The sequence below is a fragment of the Dasypus novemcinctus genome, chromosome 6, assembly GCF_030445035.2.
Source record: "Dasypus novemcinctus isolate mDasNov1 chromosome 6, mDasNov1.1.hap2, whole genome shotgun sequence".
Classification (NCBI taxonomy): Eukaryota; Metazoa; Chordata; class Mammalia; order Cingulata; family Dasypodidae; genus Dasypus; species Dasypus novemcinctus.
The window spans coordinates 106953704-106974376 of record NC_080678.1 but is presented as its reverse complement, the minus strand read 5'-3'; the positions used below and the strand labels follow the sequence as shown (position 1 = coordinate 106974376).

Below are 20673 nucleotides of genomic sequence, written 5' to 3'. Positions count from 1 at the left end.
GAGCACCCCCTGGCAGCACGTCCCTTCATCAGAGTCTCTGAAGAGTCCAGGGACCCAGGGGGGCTGGTGGAGACTCGTGCATGTCCTGTCTCAGCCCTGCCTGTGCTGTGAGCCCAGCTCTGTGCCTGCTCATCCCCCTCTAGATTTGGGGGGGCAGGGTCCGAACCAGGCGGGACGATGGGGGCAGTCAGGGTGCTGGAGCAAAGGGTCTGGGGAAGCCAGAGTGGGTCAAAAAGAGGAGCCCAAGGGCAGGGTCCCGCAGGCGTGGGACAGGCACAGGTGGGGGCATGCGGTGGCCTGAATGGGGTCACAAAGCCTGGAAGTGGGGCTGGTGAAGTGCCTGGTGGCCGCAGGGTCCAGGCACTTGGGGATGCCAGTGCTGGGGTCCCATCCTGAGTGGGGAGCCAAAGGAGCCTTGGGTACATGTCAGCCTGGGGGTGGTGCCTGGGGTTGGAGCAGAGCACGCTGCCCGCACCTTGGAGGGAAGCCAGGGCAGCAGGGGAGGCAGGAGGCAGCACCCGATGGGGGTGCCGGGGGGGCCAGGCCTCCCCATGGTACTCCAGGAGGAGCTGCAAGGGCTGATGCTCTGGGCAGGGGTGAGAGCATGGAGGGGGAGTGGGTGTCATGTGGGTTTGGAGGTGGGAGGAAGCAAGTCTTGGAAAGCTCCTGGGTGGGGCCGTGGTGTCCAGGGGAAGCTGGCCTGGGGCAGGAAGGACCCCCAGGCAGGAGGCTGCAGGAGCCGTGCAGGAAGGACACGTGCAGGGAGCCCGAAGTCCTCAAGCAGCAGCCCTGGGGGCGCATGGCCTGCAGCAGAGCTGGGGCGGCCTGGGACTGGTGCTCCCACATGTGCTCCCTGCCGGAGCTGAGGAGGGGTGGGCAGAGGGGTGGGGTAGGGCCTGAAGGGTCCCTGGACTTGGGAGCAGAGGGAGCCTGACCCCCTGGGGGGTGTGGAGAGCGTGTGGCCGTGGGTGGCAGGTGCAGGGTCCTGGTGGATCTGCTGTGGGGGCAGAGGCCGGAGCACAGGGACTGGGTGGCCCCAGCTGGGCTGTCAGGAGAGTGAGACCAGGGAGGGGGGGTCCTAGGGCAAGAGGCACCTGCAGGAGGAGGGGCTTGCCCAGGGAGGGGGAGCCTGCACACCAGCCTCCAGGGGTCCCAGCCCCACCTCCTGAGCTGGGCGGGCCTGTGAGGCCACCCACACTGCCCCCCCCTCTGCCCACAACCCACCCTCCTCCCAGCTTTTGGCCTTCCTCCCCCAGCAGCCCAGGAACCCTCTTAGGCCTATTTGCTGCTTCCTCTAGCACTGGCACAAGCATCTAGTGACACTGAGCTCCCCCCCAGGGGGCTGCTGAACAGGGGAGGGGGTGGGCAGTGGAGAAGCAGGACGAGTTTTCCCAAACTCAGCCTCCCATGGGCCACCTGCGGGGGGTCCCCCAGGAGTTCCACAGAAACACTGGTCCCTCGTGAGTGCTGCCTCGCAGCTGCATGTGCAGGGATGCCCCCGCTGTGGAGTGGACGGTCAGAGGCAGGGCCCCTGGGGCTGGGTGCTGGGTGCTGTGGGTCAGGGATGCACCCAGCAAGCCAGGCCGAGCCCATGGGGACAGCGGAGCCCTGTCTGCATGTGAGATGCACCAGCGTCCTTGCACGTCCACGCAGAGTGACGGTGGGAGGGCCACGCCCACCTCCACTGCCTTCTCCATGTTGCATTTCAGAGAATATCTTCAACAAGGTCTTCGGAGACTCATGCGTGAACGTAATCTGGTGTCATCTTCCTACATGAATGTAGGACTAGAGAAGGTACAGCTGCTGGAGCCTGGGGAGTTCATGCCTCTGTATCACGTTCTTAGAGGGCTCCTTGCTCATTTAACCCCCTTGTCCAACATTTCCTTCTTTTGTTGCAGGCAAATATGATGATGAGAAAATCCAGCTCTCAAGGTAAGCCCCCTCCTGCCCTCTGTTTTCTCAGGGGCCCAGGGCAAAGCCGGGTTTGGGCATCAGCGAGTTCGGGTCCCGATCCCTCCCCTATGTTCTAGCTCTGAGCTGGAGGAAGTTCCTTACGGTCTCCCAGTTACAGATTCCTCTGTACGAGGAGGCTAAGATAATACCCACCTCGCCTTTACGAGAACTAAGGTATCTGCCTGCACCTTTGGATTTGAGAGGCTGCAGGTGCATCCAGGTGAGGCCACTTACCTCTCTGACCTGCAGTTGGGAAAAGATAAGGAAGCAGACGAGGGCCCCACGCAGACATAGGGTTTGATTTATGGAACATCTTATCGACTGCCACCCTTTGTTGCCTGCTGAGCCCTCTGAGCTGCACTGTGGCTTTCGGCTCTTCTTCCTTCCACCCTGTGCCTCCCTCCCTGATGGTATTGGGTGCTGTCCTCAGACCAGGAGTGACGTCCCTCCAGGCTTCTCAGGGGGCTGCACTGTGGTTTGCAGAGCCCTTGGCTGGGCGCATGGTCCCCCTTCAAGGGCCTTGGCCAGGGGCCCTGGGGCCCGGGACACTGGCAGGAACCCCCAGGCCAGCCCGGCTCAGGGATCCCTTACCCTAAACCTGCAGCCCACCCATTACAGCAGGTCAGCCTGTGGTCTCCCTGCTGTTCTGGAGTCTTGCACCTGTCAGGTGCACGAGCTGGGTTTCCCTTCCTGGCACAGGTGATACCATCTGGTGGGGGAGGGTGGGGTAGCCTGGCAGAAGGGGCCCTGAGTTGGGCTCAGTCTCCTGTCTGCCAGGTGGGTCCTGGCTCAGGCCCTTCTCTGCTGAAAGCCTGCAGAGTAGGGTGGCCGGCACATGCGTCCCGGTGAGCTGCCCACGCCTTGCCTGCGAGGACTTGGTGTGGGGCACTGGGCCGTGTCCCAGCATGGGCAGCCCTGCAGTTCTGCTGCCATGGCTCCCTGGTGCACCCCAAGTGCCATTCCTACCTGGCCCCTCTTTGCTTGTCCTCCAGGTAGGAAGGTCACCAGAGTGGTCTATGCTCTGACGGCTGCAAACATACCTCAAGGGGCAGACTGGCTGGCTGCGGAGGAAGTGAGTCCAATCCATCATTACAGCCATTATGCTGCACTGATTCTGGGGAATTCTACTCAACACCTTCTTTCTCTTAGGCTCGAAAGGCTCGGAAGATGGGAGCTATCGTTTTCACCATTGGTGCGAACGACTTTGAGCAAAAACAGGTAAGTGAGAACAGGTAATGCAGGGGCCACCCTTGAGCCTGATTGGGGGCAGGTGTCAGAGGCTAGTTTCCCCAGGTAGCCCAGGGATGCCATCCTAACCCTCCCCCCCCAATTACTTGGGTCTACCCCATCCACTTTAAAGGATGGAGTTGGCAGGCTCAGTTGCACCCCAGCTGAGGGTGGAGGCCGTCCCCCATGAGTTCTGCTGCAGATGAAGGATCTAGTTCCAGGGAAACACTGCCCAGACCCTGACGTGTTGGCCAGGCACTGTCCCATTTGTGGAACCAGCTGCCCCTTCCATGCCCTGGCTGTGCATCCCAACCACCTCCTCTCCCTCATAGCTGGAAGGAATTGCACATTCCAAGGACCATGTGTTTGGGGTCCCTGATCTGAACTCCCTGTCAAGCATCAGTTCCCAGGTGAGTGGAAACTGGACGTGAGAAGCCCGATGGGTGTGAGAAGCTGAAAGTGAGGAGGGGCTTGTCGAGAATCTCCCCACAACTCACACCCTGCCCTTCTGCCCACTGTGGATTCTAGGTAATTGAGAAGAGCTGCATCGAAATTAAATATCTGGAACCTACCAATGTCTGCATGGGAGGTAAGGGCTGAGGTGTCACTGGTGTAGACAGAGGTATGTGTGTGCATGTGTATGTACATCCATGTGTGTATGTGGATATGCATGTGTGTATGTGTGTGAATTGTGTGTGTGTGCCTTTCATGAGTGTATATATGTGCATGTGGGTGATGGCATGTGTTTGTGTGTGTGTGTATGTACATGTGTTGTTGTTGTGGTTGAGGCTGTATAGACCCCAGAAAAGCATGTTCTTAAAGCTATTCCATTCTTGTGGGTGTGAACCTAATGTACGTAGGGTCTTTCCCTTTTGATAAGGTTACTTCATTTAAGGCATAGCCCAGGGTTGTTCTCTGTCCTATTACTGGAGTTGTTTAAAGTGAATGAAATTCAGAAGAAGAGAGAGACAGCAACAGAAGCAAGATGCTGGAAATAAGGACACCCAGAAGAGAAGAGAGAAATCAGCAGATGCACCATGTGCCATGCAACATACATTGGAGTCCAGGATCATCAGCAGGTGGTCTTCAGGAAGAAGACCTCAGAACTGTAATCTGAAAGCAAATAAATCCCCACTCTAAAAGCCAACCCATTTCTGGTATGTTGCTTTTGGCAGCCTAGCAAACTGGAACAGATTTTGGTAATAAGAAAGTGGGTAGCTGCTATTGCAAATACCAAAAATGTTTAAAAAGCTGTTAGATGGGACAACCAGCAAAATGGCAACAGAATAAGGAGCTCCTGGAGTCAGTTTGTGCTACAGGGCAGTTAGTAATCCCCCAGAGCTGTCTAAAACACCTGTTTGGGGCTTCCATGAGACCAGACAAATATCCTGCAACGTCAGGAGCTATTCTGTGTCTAGAAATGGAAGTTCCACTTCCAAAAACCAGGAAGACATGTTTGGGCACCAAATTCAACTACTAATTAGAAAATTCAGTGGGTTCAAATATAATCCTAAGAACTGCTAAAGTTTGAGCCAGTCCAAGTTTGAAAGAGGCCAATAGCCACCATTTTGACTCCATCCCCCTGGATGACGGTAAGCCAGGTTGACTGAAAATTACAGTGAAGGTAGGGACCAGCTTCTTTCACCAAGATCATCCTGCAGTCCTAGCCTATGCTTCAGCCCCACCTCTAGCAGAGAGGAAGCTGGCAGGCCCTACACCAGCCTCTCCGGGTAACTATGGGTTCATTTGTTTGGCACGGACCAAATAGTCAGAAGTCTACCAGGTCATCTGTCATCATTTTGGGCCTGCATGGCATAGATTGCTGCCCACACCTGCAGCTTCCTCTCCTCCCCAGGCAGGGAAGAAAGGGGCATGAGCTTCATTAGTCTCTCTGGGCAACTGCAGTCTAGGCCTGTATGACTTGGATTATTATACAAGGCTGCAGCTGTGTCCCTACCCCTGGCAAAGGAGAAAACTGGGAGAAGCATCATCAGTCCCTGGGGCAATGAGGGTAGCTTGAACCTCCACAGCTTACAGCACCAATGACATCCTTGGCTTGTACTAAATAACGAGCAAGGGAGAAAAGGCAAGAGCCCTAAAGAGAGAAACTGCACCCAGAATAAATACATTTAGTAGCCACATGCCAAGCAGCAACAAAAAATTACAATCCACACCAAGAAACAGGAAGATATGGCCCAGTTAAAGGAACAAGACAAGCCTCCACATTACATAAAGGAGTTAAGACATCTAATCATAGATGTTCAAACAAACCTCAATAAATTCAATGAGATGGCTAAGGGGATTAAGGAAATTAAAAAGACATTGGATGAGCACAAAGAAGAATTTGAAAGCATACATAGAACAATAGCAGATCTTATGGGAATGAAAGGTGCAATAAATGAAATTAAAAATACACTGGAATTATATAATAGCAGATTTGAAGATGCAGAAGGAAGGATTGGTGAGCTTGAAGAAATGAACTCTGAAAGCAAATACACAAAAGAACAGATGAAGAAAAGAATGGAAAAAATTGAACATGGTCTTGGGGAACTAAATATCAGCAAGAGAAGTGCAAACATTCATGTCATGGGTGTCCCAGAAGGAGAAGAGAAGGAAAGGGGGCATAAGGAATATTTGAAGAAATACTGGTAGGAAATTTCCCAACCCTATTGAAGAATATAGATATCCATGTCCAAGGAGCACAATGTACTCCCAACTGAATAAATCCAAATAGACCAACTGTGAGGCACATACTAATCAGAATGTCAAATGCCAAAGTTGAAGGAAGAATTCTGAGAATAGCAAGAGAAAAGCAATGCATAACATGTAAAGGACACCCAATAAGACTAAGTGCCAATTTCGTATTAGAAACCACAGAGGCTGTAAGACAGTGGTATGATATATTTAAGATACTGCAAGAGGAAAAGTTTCCAGCCAAGAATCTTATATCCAGCAAGATTGTCTTTCAGAAATGAGGGAAAGTTTAGAACATTCACAGATAAACAGAGACTGAGAGAGTTTGTAACCAAGAAATCAGCTTTGCAGGAAATACTAAAGGGAGTGCAGGAGCCTGAAAAGACAGGAGAGAGAGGCTTAAGAGAGATTCTACAAATGAAGAACATATCAGTAAAAGTAAGTAAAAGTGTAAAAAGAATAGTGAAAATAAAATACAAAAGATAAAACCCAAATATTTAGAAATAAACTTAACCAACAATGTAAAGCATTTTTATTCAGAAACCTGCAACTCATTGTTAAAAGAAAAAAAAAAAAAAGACCTAAATAATTGGAAGAACATTCCATGCTCACAGATTGGAAAACTAAATATCATTAAAGATATCAATTCTACTCAAACTGATAAACAGATTCAATGCAAACCTGATAAAAATTCTACCAGCATTTAAAAAATAAATGGAAAACACACTTATCCAATTTATTTGGAAGGGTAAGGGGTCTTTAATAACCAGAAACATCTTAAAAGGAAAAGTGAAGTTGGTGGACTCTCACTTCCAGTCTTTAATTCATATTACCTAGCTACAGTGGTAAAATAGCATGGTCCTGACATAAAGACAGGCACATAGACCGATGGATCCAGACTGATGGTTCAAAAATAAGACCCTCACATCTATGGTCAAGTGATTTTTGACAAGCCTGTCAAACACCTCCAACTTGAGCAGAACAGTCCATTCAACAAATGGTGCTGAGAGAACTAGATATTCATAGTCAAAAGAAGGAAAGAGGACCCCCCTATATCTCACACTTTCTACAAAAATTAACTCAAAATGGATCAAAAATCTAAATGTAAAAGCAGGAGCCATAAAGTTTCTAGAAGAAAATGTAGGAAAATATTTTTAAGACCTGGTGGTAGGTGGTGGAGTCTTAAAGGAGATAAGAGGAGGACTGAGGTATACCACTGATGTTTAATGTATGTAAAAGTTTTAATTAACCTTACTGTAAAAGTGTGGAACTGTATAGAGTTGAAGGTACCACATTACAGTTAGTAACAGCGGGTTTATAAATGGGAATGTGGCTGAAAATGGTAGTCTAGGAATGTAAATGCCAATTGACAGAAAGCTAGAGAATTACCTAGGGACTAAATCACACAGTAAAACCAGAGGTGGGTGGGAATTGTGGTTGATGGTACAGATGCAAGAGTTCTTTGTGAGCTAGAGCAGAAGTACATCACTACTGCAGGTTGGTGGGAATGTGATGAAGCATGGGAAAACAATTGGAGTGACCTATGTGCTGTAGTTAACAGCAGTGATGTAATATTCATGCATCTATATTAAAGATGTACTGTGTTGATACTGTTTGAGTATGGAAAAAGTGTGCCAAATATATGCTATGGACCTAGTAATGATCAATGATATTATCTCATAATCTGTAACAAATGTTCCACCATGGTGTGATGTGTTGACAGAGGGATGTTGTATAAGCATTCTGTACATGTACATGATTGTTTTGTAAGTTTGTAACTTCTATCATAAAAATACATTAAAAACATAATAGCAGGGTGGTTTGGGGGGAAAATATACCAAATAAAAGATAAGGACTATGGTTAGGAGTAAGATTTTGAAGATATTCTTTCATAATTTGTAACAGATGTCTCACAACAATGCAAAATGTTGGTGGTGAGTTGATGTATGAGACCCCTGTATGATGTTACGCATGTTTGCTTTGCAAGTTCACAACTTTTCTATACACATATTATTTATGTGTGTTCATGTATAAATGATATAAACATAAAAAATAATAATAATAGGGTGGGTTAGGGAAAAATAAACCAAATATAAGATTCTTTGGTTATTAGTAGTATTTTAAGGATGCTCTTTAATCATGAGTAAAAAATGCTCCACAACAATGTAAGGTATTGGTGATAGGATGAGGTATGAGAGCCCTGTATGAGGTTTATGTTTCTTACACTAATTCTTTATCTATGTTTATGCATGAGTGATATAATTCAATAACGGTAAAAAATACAAAAAAAAAAAAAAAGCTGTTAAATGGGATAAAAAGTAGAGGTGGGAAGAATTGGGTGGTGCTTGATAGGAAAGGCCCAGAGTACTTTGAAGAAATTGTTGGTAGAAACACAGATGCTAAAGGAACTTCCGATGAGGCCTTACTCAGAGATGATGAGTGTGTCGTTGCAAACTGGAAGAAAGCGATTCTTGTTTTAAAGTGGCAGAGAATTTGGCAAAGTTGAGTCCTGATATCATATGGAAGATGACAGAATTTGGAAATGGCAAGCTTGGAAATGTAGCTGAGGAGATTTGAGACTAAATGTAGAAAATGCAGCCTGGCTTCTCCTTGAAGCTCATAGTAAAATGTGAGAGGAAAGGGATAAGTGAGGACTGAACTGATGGGCACAAAGAGAGCAGATATTGATGACTTGGTAAATTCTGAGCTTCTGGAAAGCGAGTCTCCAGAGAATAGTGCCCCATGTGAAAACATCTCTGAACAGAGAGCTGGTCATCAGTGTGCATCAGGACTGGGAATGCAAACATCCAGGGAGGATCTCCAGAAGATCTTTTGTCTTATGGCCTGGACCCCAGTGTTCTACCTGTGAAACCAACAAGTTTTTTGCAAAATCTGTACGAATGGAGCCATTACCGGTTTGATCTATAAGGAACAGAAATGGGGTAGATTGATGGAAAAATGACTTCAAAGGCACAACCATGGCAGCTGAGGTCTGGACTGTAGACAGTATTCAGCCAAGAGAGCAGACCAGCCAGGCCATGTAGAAGGTGTGAGTACACCCAGGAGCCTGGAGGTCATCCCTGCCATGTGGAGGTGTGAGAATGCCCGGGAGCTTGGAGGTCAGCCCTGCCATGTGGAGGTGAGAGTACACACAGGAGCTTGGAGCTCAGCCCTGCCATGTGGAAGGTGTGAGTACACCGAGAGCTTGGAGATCAGCCCTGCCATGTGGAAGGTGTGAGTACACCCAGGAGCCTGAAGGTCAGCCATGCCATGTGGAGGTGTGAGAATGCCCGGGAGCTTGGAGGTCAGCCCTGCCATGTGTAAGGTGTGAGAACACCTGGGAGCTTGGAGGTCAGCCCTGCCATGTGGAAGGTGTGAGTACACCTGGGAGCTTGAAGGTCAGCCCTACTATATGGAAGGTGTGAGCATGCCCAGGAGCCTGGAGGTCAGCCCTGCCATGTGGAAGGTGTGAGTACACCTGGGAGCTTGAAGGTCAGCCCTACTATATGGAAGGTGTGAGCATGCCCAGGAGCCTGGAGGTCAGCCCTGCCATGTGGACGGTGTGAGTAAACCTGGGAGCTTGGAGGTCAGCCCTGCCATGTGGAAGGTGTGAGTACAACGCGAGCTTGGAGTTCAGCCCTGCCATGTGGAAGGTGCGAGTACACCTGGGAGCCTGGAGGTCAGCCCTGCCATGTGGAAGGTGTGAGTATGCCCAGGAGCTTGGAGGTCAGCCCTGCTATGTGGAAGGTGTGAATGTACCTGGGAACTTGTAGGTCAGCCCTGCTATATGGAAGGAGTGAGTGCGCCTGGGAGCCTGGAGGTCAGCCCTGCCATGTGGAAGGTGTGAGTATGCCCAGGAGCTTGGAGGTCAGCCCTGCTATGTGAAGGTGTGAGTACGCCCAGGAGCTTGGAGGCAGCAACCTTTTGCCTTGTTGTTGGAAAAGTGCCACCACCCCAGATTTCTCAGATGCCTTGGGGATGATGGAGAGGTTGTTTGCCACCCAGATGCTTGACAAGGTGGGGCTGAGAGCTGGCTGTCACCTCAACATTTGATGATGCTGGAGCCTTCACCCCAGTGTTTGGGGTGGGCAGGGATCCTGTCAAACACCTGGAAAGGGTGGGGCTTCTGATGTACTAGGGCCTGAGGTCACACCGTTGTTCCATAACGACTCTCAGACCTGGAAATCTCATGGGTCTGCCCTGAAGGGTTTCGGAATTGTTTGGGACCCGTGACCCCTGTTTTCCTTCCAATTTCTCCCTATGGCAGTGGGAATGTTGGCCCTATGACTATCCCTTCTGTGTCTCTTGAAAGCAGGTAACTTGTTCTCTGAGTCCCCAGGTCCACAGCCAGAGGAATTGTGCCCCAGGACAGATGACAGCTGTAACTGATTTTGATAAGAAGTTTACTTAATATTGTTACTGAAATGAATTAAGGCTTCTGGGATGTTGTGATGGAATGAATGTATTTCAATATGGCAAGAACATGTCTTTTTGGAGTTCACGGGGTGGAGTGTGATGGTCTGAACCTGTGTAGACCCCAGAAAAGTATGTTCTTAAAGCTGATCCATTCCTGTGGGTGTGGACCTATAGCAAGTAGGGCCTTTTGATGAGGTTCCTTCAGTTAAGGCCTGGCTCAGGGTGGGTCTTAATCCTCTTATTGGAGTCCCTTATAAGACAATGAAATCCACACAAAGAGAGAAAGCCATGGAATGAAGAAGCTGGAAGCAACACAGCCTGGAAGAGGAGACCAGCAGATGCCACCAAGGACCTTGCAGTGTGACAGAGGAGGCTAGGGTCACTGGCAGCCGGTCTTCAGGAGGAAGGTACCATCTTGATGGTGCCTTGATTTGGACCTTTCCAAGGCTCAGAACCGTGAACTTGTATGCTAATAAATCCCCACTGTAAAAGCCAACCCATTTCTGGGATATTGCTTTCGGCAGCCTAGTGGACCAGAACAATTGTGTGTGTGGGCAGGCATGCTTTTGTGCACAGATGCGAGTATAAGAGGAGCATGAACCTGTATGTGTGTATGCGTGCATGTTTGTGTGTATGTGTTTCAGACTTCATATGTTGGTGCATGTGGCTATCATCATGTGTGTACATGCATGTGTATGTGTGTATTTGGGTTGTGTATGTGCATGCACGCATATCCATGTGTGTTTGCGTGTTCATGGGCATGTGTGAGAATCATGTTTGTGTATGTATCTGTCTATGTACATGCAGTGTGTGTGTATTTGCAATGTATGCATATGTACGTGTGAGCATGAATATGTGTGTTTGGATGTGTGGTGTGTGCACATATGCATGTGTATGTGCCTTTGTTTATATTTGGGTGTCTATATGTGTGTGCATGTGTTTGTGTGTGTGTGAATGTGTGGTGTGTGAGTGTGTTTGAAGTGTGCAGGAAGTTGCTCATTTGTGAGTGGCTCTGTGAGGGTGCTTGTGGGTATGTGTGTGCAAGTACATTTTTCCCCTCTCAAAAAAAAATGTTTACAAACAAGAAGAAAGGAAAAGCATATTTAGAGCCCCCTCGACACAGCACCAGCCGGTGGAGCACAGGAACACATGAGACGGACGTCACACAGAAAAAATTAGCCATCATCCCTGCTGCGCAAAACTGAGCCGCCATTTGAAACCTGCAAGTCACAGCATCAGAGGACGGGGAGACCGACAAGTGCGGCTCAGGTGTGGAGGAAAGACATGGCCAAGCCTGACGTCCAGCATGCCCCAGCTCAGTGCAGGAGGAGAAGGGCCTCCCAGTGTGGCAGGGGCGCCTGCTCATCGGCCGGCAGCTGCCTCCTCCCTGATGTGGAATCCTGAGCCCCGCGCCCACCTGGGAACTGGGCAGGAGCCCTCTCCCCGGCCACGGCCATGGGCCCCTGCTGAGCGCGGCCAGCGGGGACCTGCTAGACTGACTTTTGGTGCCGGGTCTGCGAGTGTGGGAGGCCCTCCGCACCTGGGCCGAACTCTGCTCTCACCTGTAAAGCAAGGGGTGACTCTGCCCACTGCCAGCATCCCATGGCTTTAGGGAGCCCCTGGGGATTTCAGGGGTGGAGCTCACCCTAAGGAGAGGCCTGGCAGGGCACAGTCAGGGTTTCTAAGAATCAGTGGTGAGAAGAGGCTGCTTGGAGGCGGTGTCCCCCAGAGGTGGTGTCCCCACAGCTGCTTCCTTGCATGAGTCACCTTGGGTGTTCATTCTGGGGCAGCCTGCCCTGAAAGAAGAGCCAAGCGAACACAGCCCTGAGTGTGTCCTCACAAGCCTGTTCCACGTTGTCCTTGCAGAAAGCCCTGATATCAAGGTGCACGGAAGAGGCTTTGCGAATGCCCTGAATAAGAAGGACATTATTTGCAGATTCAAGTTCAGCAGAACCAAGTTCAAAGGTAAGTACCTGCCCAGATGCCTCTGAGTCCCGAGTGACCCCACAGCACGTGTTGGTTCTGAGATGCCTAGCCTTGCCTGTCCTTGCTGGCCTCTTTCGGTAGACACAGTAGGGTCAGAGGTAGCATGCCACACAGGGTCAGATGGGCGAGGGGCCTGGCCCCCTCCCACCCTGACCGGAAACAGACCCCAGGCACCTGGAGCAGGGCTGAGCTCTGCCTCACAGGGAGTCCTCCCCAGGGCCAAGATGGAGGCCACAGGTGGCTCTGGGGGCATGGGCAGCCAGCCTGGGCCCTGCGCCCTGCCTGGGCCACTGGCCCCTGCAGGGAAGGTGGCTCATCCTGAGCTGAGATGAGGAGCCCTGGCCAGGCCTGCGCTCCAGAGTCTGAGGCCCAGGCCCCAGGGCCTTGGCTCCTGAGCCTGTTTTCTTTCCTATAACACGGGCCATGGTCGTGGCAAGATCTCGTAGTAGAGGGGGAGGTGCCCTTGAGGGCATAATAATTGTGTGAAAATGTAAGAAGCAGCCTATTACTTGGCAGGACGTGGCCGAGGGTGAGCAGCCTTAGGAAGCAGAGGGCCTGGCAGGTGGCCCCCGGGGAGCTGGGGCTGGGTGGGCCTTCCCCAGAGCCTGGGCTGCTGGGCGGCCCTCAGCACCCTCTGCCTGCCAGCTCCTCGCTGCCTCCGGTTGTTACAGTTGCATTTTCCTGGGCCAGTGCCTTGCCCGGCCGCCTGGTAGACCCAGCACTGCTCCCTTCTCCAGCACTGGTGGGCATCTGCTCCTCTAGGTGGGCAGAGCACGGGGAGGACCTTGGTGCTGGCTCTCCACTCAGGAGAGTGCTGTTCCCCTTTACCTGCCCTTCCCCAGCGTGGGTGGACCCGAGCTCCCCAGTGCTGATAGCCAAAACCATGGAGGGTGCCTTCTAGTTCACCTAGAAGAGAGTTCCTGGTGCAGGCGGAGCCCACCTGACGGCCCTGGAAATGCTTCTGGGTCCTTCCCAAGAGGAATGGGGGTTCCTGTGCCCCCTTGGGGGTCCCTGGTGTCCCCTCTGAGTCAGTGCTGGGCACCGGGCCCCCAGTCATACCACATGGGCAGAGCCATGGCATGTGGCACATCGTGAGCAGCTCTGATGTGCTGAGAAGAATTTGTCTTGTTCCTTCCAATCACATGTTCCTCTTATTAAAACACCTGGGAAAACTTTTGGAAAACTGAGAAATGAGAAGAAAAATTTAATAGCCAGTATGGCCCCCTGTTCCACGAGTTCTGTCTTTCGCATGTTGTTTTCACGACATGGGGAAGGCCTGTGAATTCGGGTGATGAGCTCGTTCTGGGCGGCCCCTCCCTCCTGATCTGCCTGCCTTGCCCCTCACACAGCTGTCTTGGCCATGAGCCATCTTGGCTGTGACTTGGCAGCACCTGCAGTGCCCTGCACTTCCTGCCCCTGACCTTGGACATGCTGTGGTCATCCACTCCCTGGGGCTCTGTTTTCCAGGGAATCCCAACCTTCCCACATTGCCTCAGCACCTACTTTGAAGATGAGTTTCCATATATGTCCAGATCACCAGTTTCTTGGCTCCTCTGACAATTGAGATGGGCCAACACACCCGTCCCCATGGAAATGAACCTTTTGTTGAGAAGAGCCCTGATCCGTGGTGGAAAAGAGAAAAACAATCACAATTGTTAGAGATTCTTAATTATAAGATTGATGTGGCCACAGGGAAGTAGAAGAAAGAATAGAGAATAAAATATTACCCTGATCCAAAACCCAAGTAACTATTGTTTCCAATCTCAAATGCAGCATAGTGAAATTTACTTTCTTAAAATTTATGGAAGAAAAACAGACTGAACTGGAATCAAAGAAACTGTAATCCCCTACAAATATTTCTTCATGAGACCTATGAGTTCCTAAAATTAATGAAGTGGTTAGGGCCATAACTGAGGGTTCTCTTTCATTTTTGGTCCATGTGTTTTAAAAATTAAGTTACTCAGGAAATAACACCTGGATGCTAGTCCCATCAAAATTAGCGAGCATTTCTAAACTGATAACAAACTTAGTTTTTTTTAAACAATTCTATTTTATTGAATCATATTAATAAAGCATAAATCCTTCCAAAGGATATAATCATTGGTATTCATTATAATCACATAGTTGTGCCATTCATCACTTCAATCATTTTTGGAGCATTTTCATCATTCCAATAACAGCAATAACAATAATAATAAACAAACAACAAACAAACCAAACTCAACACCTCTCAATCTATGCTTCACCTGCCATACACAGAGCTGTTCTGCTCTTTGTCTAGTATATTTGCATTTACAGTGTGCATGCAGTATCACACATATTCATATTTTACATGAGGTTTCACTGTTATACAATCCCATGTTACATTTTTTAGCTTTCTTTCTAGTAATAAACATTACCTTAAACATACCCTTTCAACCACTGTCATAGCCATATAATAGCTCTGCTAGTTACAAATACCGTGATGTGTTCTCACCTGTTCCACATTTTCTGTCTTTAGCGTGTACTATTTTCACAATAGTACGTGCTAAAGACATTTATTTCCAAAGATTTACAAACAACCTTTTTACCAATTCTGTACAAATTAACCCTCAGCTCTCTATTCTCTAACCTCATTCTATTTTCTGGTGACCTATATTTAAATTATTAACTCCATGAGTTTACATAATACATTTTGTTCATAATAGTGCAGCCATACAGTATTTGTCCTTTTGTGTCTGGTTTACTTCACTCATCATAAGGTCCTCCAGGTTCTTCCATGTTGTCACATGCTTCATGACTTCATTTCTTCTTAAAGCTGCTTAATATTTCATCATGTGTACACACCACAATTTGTTAATCCATTCATCAGTTGATGGACACGGGGGTTGTTTCCAGCTTTTGGCCATCATGAACAATGCTATGAACATCCGTCTGTTCTTGTCACTGCTCTCAGTTCTTCTGGGTATACACCCAGTAGTGGTATTGCCAGGTCACATGGCAAATCTATATTTGACTTCTTTAGAAACTGCCAAACAGTCCTCCACAGTGGCTATACCATTCTACATCTCCACCAACAGTGAATAAGCATTCCTATCTCTCTGCATCCTCTCCAACTCTTCCAATTTTCAGACTTTTTAATAACGGCCAGTGTAACAGGTATGAAATGATATTTCATTGTAGTTTTGATTTACATTACCTTAATCACTAGTGCTGTATAACATTTTTTCATGTTTCTTTGCCATTTTTATTTCTTCTTTGGACAATTGTCTTTTCAAGTCTTTTGTCCATTTTTTCATTGGGTAGTTTGCCTTTCTATTGCTGAGTTATATGATCTCTTTATATAGCATGTATATTAAATCTTTATCAGATATGTGATTGCCAACTATTTTCTACCATTGAGTCAGCTGCCTTTTTACCCTTTGGACAAAATCCTTTGAGGTACAAAAGTGTTTAATTTTGAGGAGGTCCCATTTATCTTTATTTTCTTTTGTTGGTCATGCTTTTGGTGTAAAGTTTATGAAAATACAGCCTATCACAATATCTTGTAGATGCGTTCCTACATTTTCTTTTTTCTGTCTTTCTTTCTTTATTTATTAATTTTAACAATGGGACATCATTAACTTTACTGACAAAGATTTTCTTACAGCTTCATTGAGACATAATTCACATTCCATAAAGTTAAATGTTAAAAAAGGTACAATTCAGCGATTTTTAGTACATTCACAGAGTTGTGCATCCATCACCACTATCAAATTCCAGAACATTTTATTTTGGGAGTTTTATGGTTCTCACTTTTATATTTATGTCCTTGATCCATTTTGATTTAATTTTTTAAAATAAGGTGTGAGATAGAGATCCTCTTTCTTTCTTATATATCCAGTTCTTCCAGCACCATTTATTAAAGAGACTGTTCTGGCTCAGCTGGGAAGACTTGAGTGCTTGTCAAAAGCCCCTTGCCTGTAGACATGAGGATCTATTTCTGAGTTTTTGATTCATTGGTCAATCTGTCTGTCTTTATGCCAGTACCATGTTTTTAGTGATGTAGCTAAGTGTATACTTCAAGTCAGGAAGTGAGAGTCCTCCAATTTTGCTCTTCTTTTTAAAGACAGTTTTGGTTACTGAGGGCCCCTTACTCCTCCAAATAAATTTGATAATTGGCTTTTCCATTTCTGAGAAGATAAAAAGGGTGCCAGGATTTTTAATGTAGTGTTGAATCTGTAAATCAGTTTGGGTAGAATTGACATCCTAACGATATTTAGTCTTCCAATCCAGGAACACAGAATGTCCTTACATTTATTGAAGTCTTCTTTGGTTTCTTTTAGCAATATTCTAGTCTTTTGAATATAGGTCCTTTATGTCCTTGGTTAAGTTTATTCCCAAATATTTGATTCTTTCAGTTGCAAATATGGAATTTGTTTTCTCATTTCCTCCTCAGATTCCACATCAGTAGTGTATAGAAACGCTATTGACTTTTGGGTATTAATCTTGTGTCCTGCCACTTTGCTGAACTTGTGTTTTAGTTCTAAGAGCTGTGCTGTGGAATTTCCAGGAATTTCTGGAAATAGGATCATATCATCAGCAAATAGTGAAAGTTTTACTTCTTCCTTTCCTATTTGGGTGCCTTTTATTTCTTTATCTAGCCTAATTGTTCTAGATAGAACTTCTAGCACAATGTTGAATAACAGTGATGGCAGTGCGCATCCTTGTCTTGTCAGTGATCTCGGCAGGAAAGCTTTCAATCTTTCATCGTTGAATACAATGCTAACTAGTTTTTTCACTTATGTGTTTTACCATTTTGAGAAAGCTTTCTTCTATTCCTATCGTTTGGAGTATTTTCTATCAAGAAAATGTGCTATATTTTTTCAAATGCCTTTTCTGCATCATTCAAAGGGATCGTGTAATTTTTCTTCTTCAATTTATCAATGTGGTTTATTACACTAATTTTCTTGTGTTGACTCACCCTTGCATACCTGGGATAAAACCCACTTGATCATGGCATATAATCTTATTTTTTAAAATAAAGATTTATTTATTTGTTTGTTTGTTTGTTTGTTTATTTTTAACTTGCTCCCAGATGGCTCCCTTGTCTGTCTGCTCGTTGTGCTTGCTGTGTCTGCTCATCTTCTCTAGGAGGCACCAGGAACTGAACCCAGGACCTCCCATGTGGGAAGCAAGTGTCCAAAGCCCTGAAACACATCCACTCCCTGCTGGCTGTGGTGTCTGCTCATTGTGGTGGTTGAGACTTCTGCTGATTACGGTGTCTGCTGATTGTGGCAGTCTGCTTGTTGCAGCGGTTGCAGTATCTGCTTGTTACAGCGGTTGCATCTGCTCTTGCGGTGCCTGCTTGTTGCAGCATCAGCTCTCTGTGGTGTCTTCCTTAGGAAGCACTGGAAATCAAACCCAATTTGTTTAGTTCCTCATTGATTTCTTTTAACATTATTTTGTAGTTCTCTGCATGTAATTCCTGTACTTCTTTGGTTAAATTGATTCCTAGGTATTAGAATCTTTTTCTTGCTATTGTAAATGTAATTTCCCCCCTGATTTCCTCTTCGGATTATTTAATATTAGTGTACAGAAACATTATTGATTTTTGCATGTTGATCTTATATCCTGCTACTTTGCTGAACTCATTTATTGTTTCAAGTAACTTTGTCATAGACATTTCAGAATTTTCTAAATATAGTATCATGTCATCACAAATAGTGAGGGTTTTACTTCCTCTTTCCCTTTTGGATGTCTTTTTTTTTTTTTTTACTTCTCTTGTCTAATGGCTTTGGCTAGAACTCTGGCACAATGTTGAATAACAATGGTGACAGTGGGCATCCTTGTCTTATTCTTGATCTTGGAGGGAAAGCTTTCAAACTTTCCCAGTTAAGTATCGTGTTGACTGTGAGTTTTTCATATATGCCTTTTGAGGGATTTTCCTTTTACTCTTAACTTTCAAAGTGTTTTTTTAATCCAGAAAGGATACTGGATTTTGTCGAATGCCTTTTCTGCATTAATTGAGATGATCATGTGTTTTTTTTCCTTTCAATTTCTTAATGTGTATTACATTGATTGATTTCTCATGTTGAACCGCCCTTGCATACTAGTAATAAATCCCACTTGGTTATGATCTTTAAGTCTTTTGATATATTAGATTCTATTGGCAAGTATTTTGTTGAGAACTTTTTGCATCTATATTGATTAGAGATTGGTCTGTAATTTTCTTTTCTTGCAGTGTCTTTATCTGGTTTTGTTATTGGGATGATGCTGGCTTCATAAAATATGTTGAGTAATTTTCCCTTCTCTTCAATTTTTTGGAAGAATTTAAACAGGATTGGTGTTCATTCTTCTCAAAATTCTTGGTAGAATTCACCTGTGAAGTTATCTAGTCCTGGACTTTTCTTCGTTAGGAGTTTTTTGATGACTGATTCAATATCTTCAAATGTGATTTAAGTTCTTGTATTTCTTGTAGCTTCAGTGTAGGTTGTTTGTAGATTTCTAGGAATTTGTCCATTTCATCGAGGTTGTCTAGTTTGTTCGCATACTATATTCTCTTATAATCTTTTTTATTTCTGCAGGGTCATAGCTGCATCTCTTTCCTTTCTGGTTTTGTTTATTTGCATCTTCTCTCTTCTTTGTTAGTCTAGCTAGGGGTTTGTCAGTTTTATTGATCTCAAAGAACCAGCTTTTCGTTTTGTTGATTTTCTCTATTTTTTAATTCTCAATTTCATTTATTTCTGCTCTAATCTTTATTATTGCCTTCCTTCTGTTTGCTTTGGGAGTGGTTTGATGTTCTTTTTCTAGTTTCTCCAGTTCAGCCTGTTCTGACTTTTGCTCTTTCTTCTTTTTAATATGGGTGTTTAGGGCTATAAATTTCCCCTCTCCAGACTGTCTTCAATGTATCGCATAACTTTTGATAAGTTGTGTTCTCATTTTCCTTTGTCTCAATATGTTTACTGACTTCACTTGCAATTTCTTCTTTTTTTTAAAGGACTCTTTACTTTTTAAGATTTATTTTATTTATGTCTCTCCCCTTCTTCACCCCCGTCTGCTCTCTGTGTCCACTGGCTCCCTCGGTGGCACCTGGAAACTGCATCTCTTTTTTGTTATGTCATTTTACTGCATCAACTCTCCTTGTGTGCGGTGCCACTACTGGGTGGGCTGTGCTTTTTTCATGCAGGGTGGCTCTCCTTGTGCATGGGGCACCCCCATGCAGGGCCGCCCTGCGTGGCGTGGCACTCCTTGTGTGCAGCAGCTCTGTGCATGGGCCAGCTCACCGCATGTGTCAGGAGGCCCTGGGTATCGAACCCCAGACACTCCCATATGGTAGCCAGACACTTTATTGGTTGAGCCATGTCTGCTTCCCGCAATTTCTTCTTTGTCTCATTGAATATTTAGGAGTGTGTTGCTTAGCTTCCACACATTTGTGAATTTACCTAGTTCCTGTCTATTATTGATTTGAAGTTTCATTCCATTATGATCTGAGAAGGTGCTTTGTATAATTTCAGTCTCTTTGTATTTTTTGAGAAATGTATTGTGATCTACCATGTGGTCTATCCTGGAGAAAGATCCACGTGCACTTGGGAAGAATTATAACCCACTGAGTTTGGGTGCAACATTCTGCATATGTCTGTTAGGCCTAACACGTATTGTTCAAGTTCTCTGTTTCCTTGTTGATCTTCTAACTGTTCTATCTAATGATATGACTAGTGTGCCAAAGTCTCCAACTGTTATGGTAGAGGTGTCTATTTCTCCCTTTAGTTTTGTCAGAGTTTGCCTCATGTACTTTGGGGCACCCTGGCTAGGTGCATAGACATTTATGACTGTTATTTCTTCCTGGTGGATTGTTCCTTATATTAATATATAATGGTCTTCTCTATCTCTTATAACTTTTTTTTGCAATTCAAGTCAGTTTTGTCCAATATAGCTACCTCTGCTCTTTTTTTGGTTACTGTTTGTGTGAAGCATCTTTTTCCAACCTTTCACTTTCAGCTGGTTTGTATCCCTCAGTCTAAGGTGAAACTCTAGTAAGCAATATATGGATGGTTCTTTTTTAAAAATCCATTCTGTCAGCCTATATCTTTTGACTGGGGAGTTTAATCCATTCACATTCAATAATGCTACTGTACATACATTATTTACTTATAGCATTTTATTCTTTGTTTTTCATGTATCAAAGATTTGTTTTCATCTGTCTTTTTACTCTTTTGGTTATCCTTTCTGGTATTCCTTCTTCTATCCTGTTTTCCAAACCTCTCTCTCCTATCTTTTCCTTTCAGGCTGTAACTCTTCCTTTAATATTTTCTGCAAAGGTAGATCCTTTTTGTTTTTTTAATAAGTTATCTTAGTTTCTATTTGTTTGTGAATGTTTTACACTGGCTTTCATATTTGAGGGACAATTTTGCTGCATAAAGGATTCTCAGCTGGCAG

The 20673-nt window shown here is 45.8% G+C and overlaps 1 protein-coding gene across 1 annotated transcript in view; it reads left to right on the top strand.

Moving 5' to 3' along the window:
* The window catches only part of LOC131278919 (anthrax toxin receptor-like), a 52334-nt gene that overhangs the window by 19404 nt on the left and 12257 nt on the right, over positions 1-20673 (top strand). Inside the window, exons 4-10 of the mRNA XM_071215568.1 lie at positions 1710-1794; positions 1899-1932; positions 2946-3025; positions 3103-3171; positions 3513-3590; positions 3709-3769; positions 12157-12255. Of these exons, the coding sequence (XP_071071669.1) occupies positions 1710-1794; positions 1899-1932; positions 2946-3025; positions 3103-3171; positions 3513-3590; positions 3709-3769; positions 12157-12255 (506 nt within the window). The remainder of the gene's footprint in view (positions 1-1709; positions 1795-1898; positions 1933-2945; positions 3026-3102; positions 3172-3512; positions 3591-3708; positions 3770-12156; positions 12256-20673) is intronic.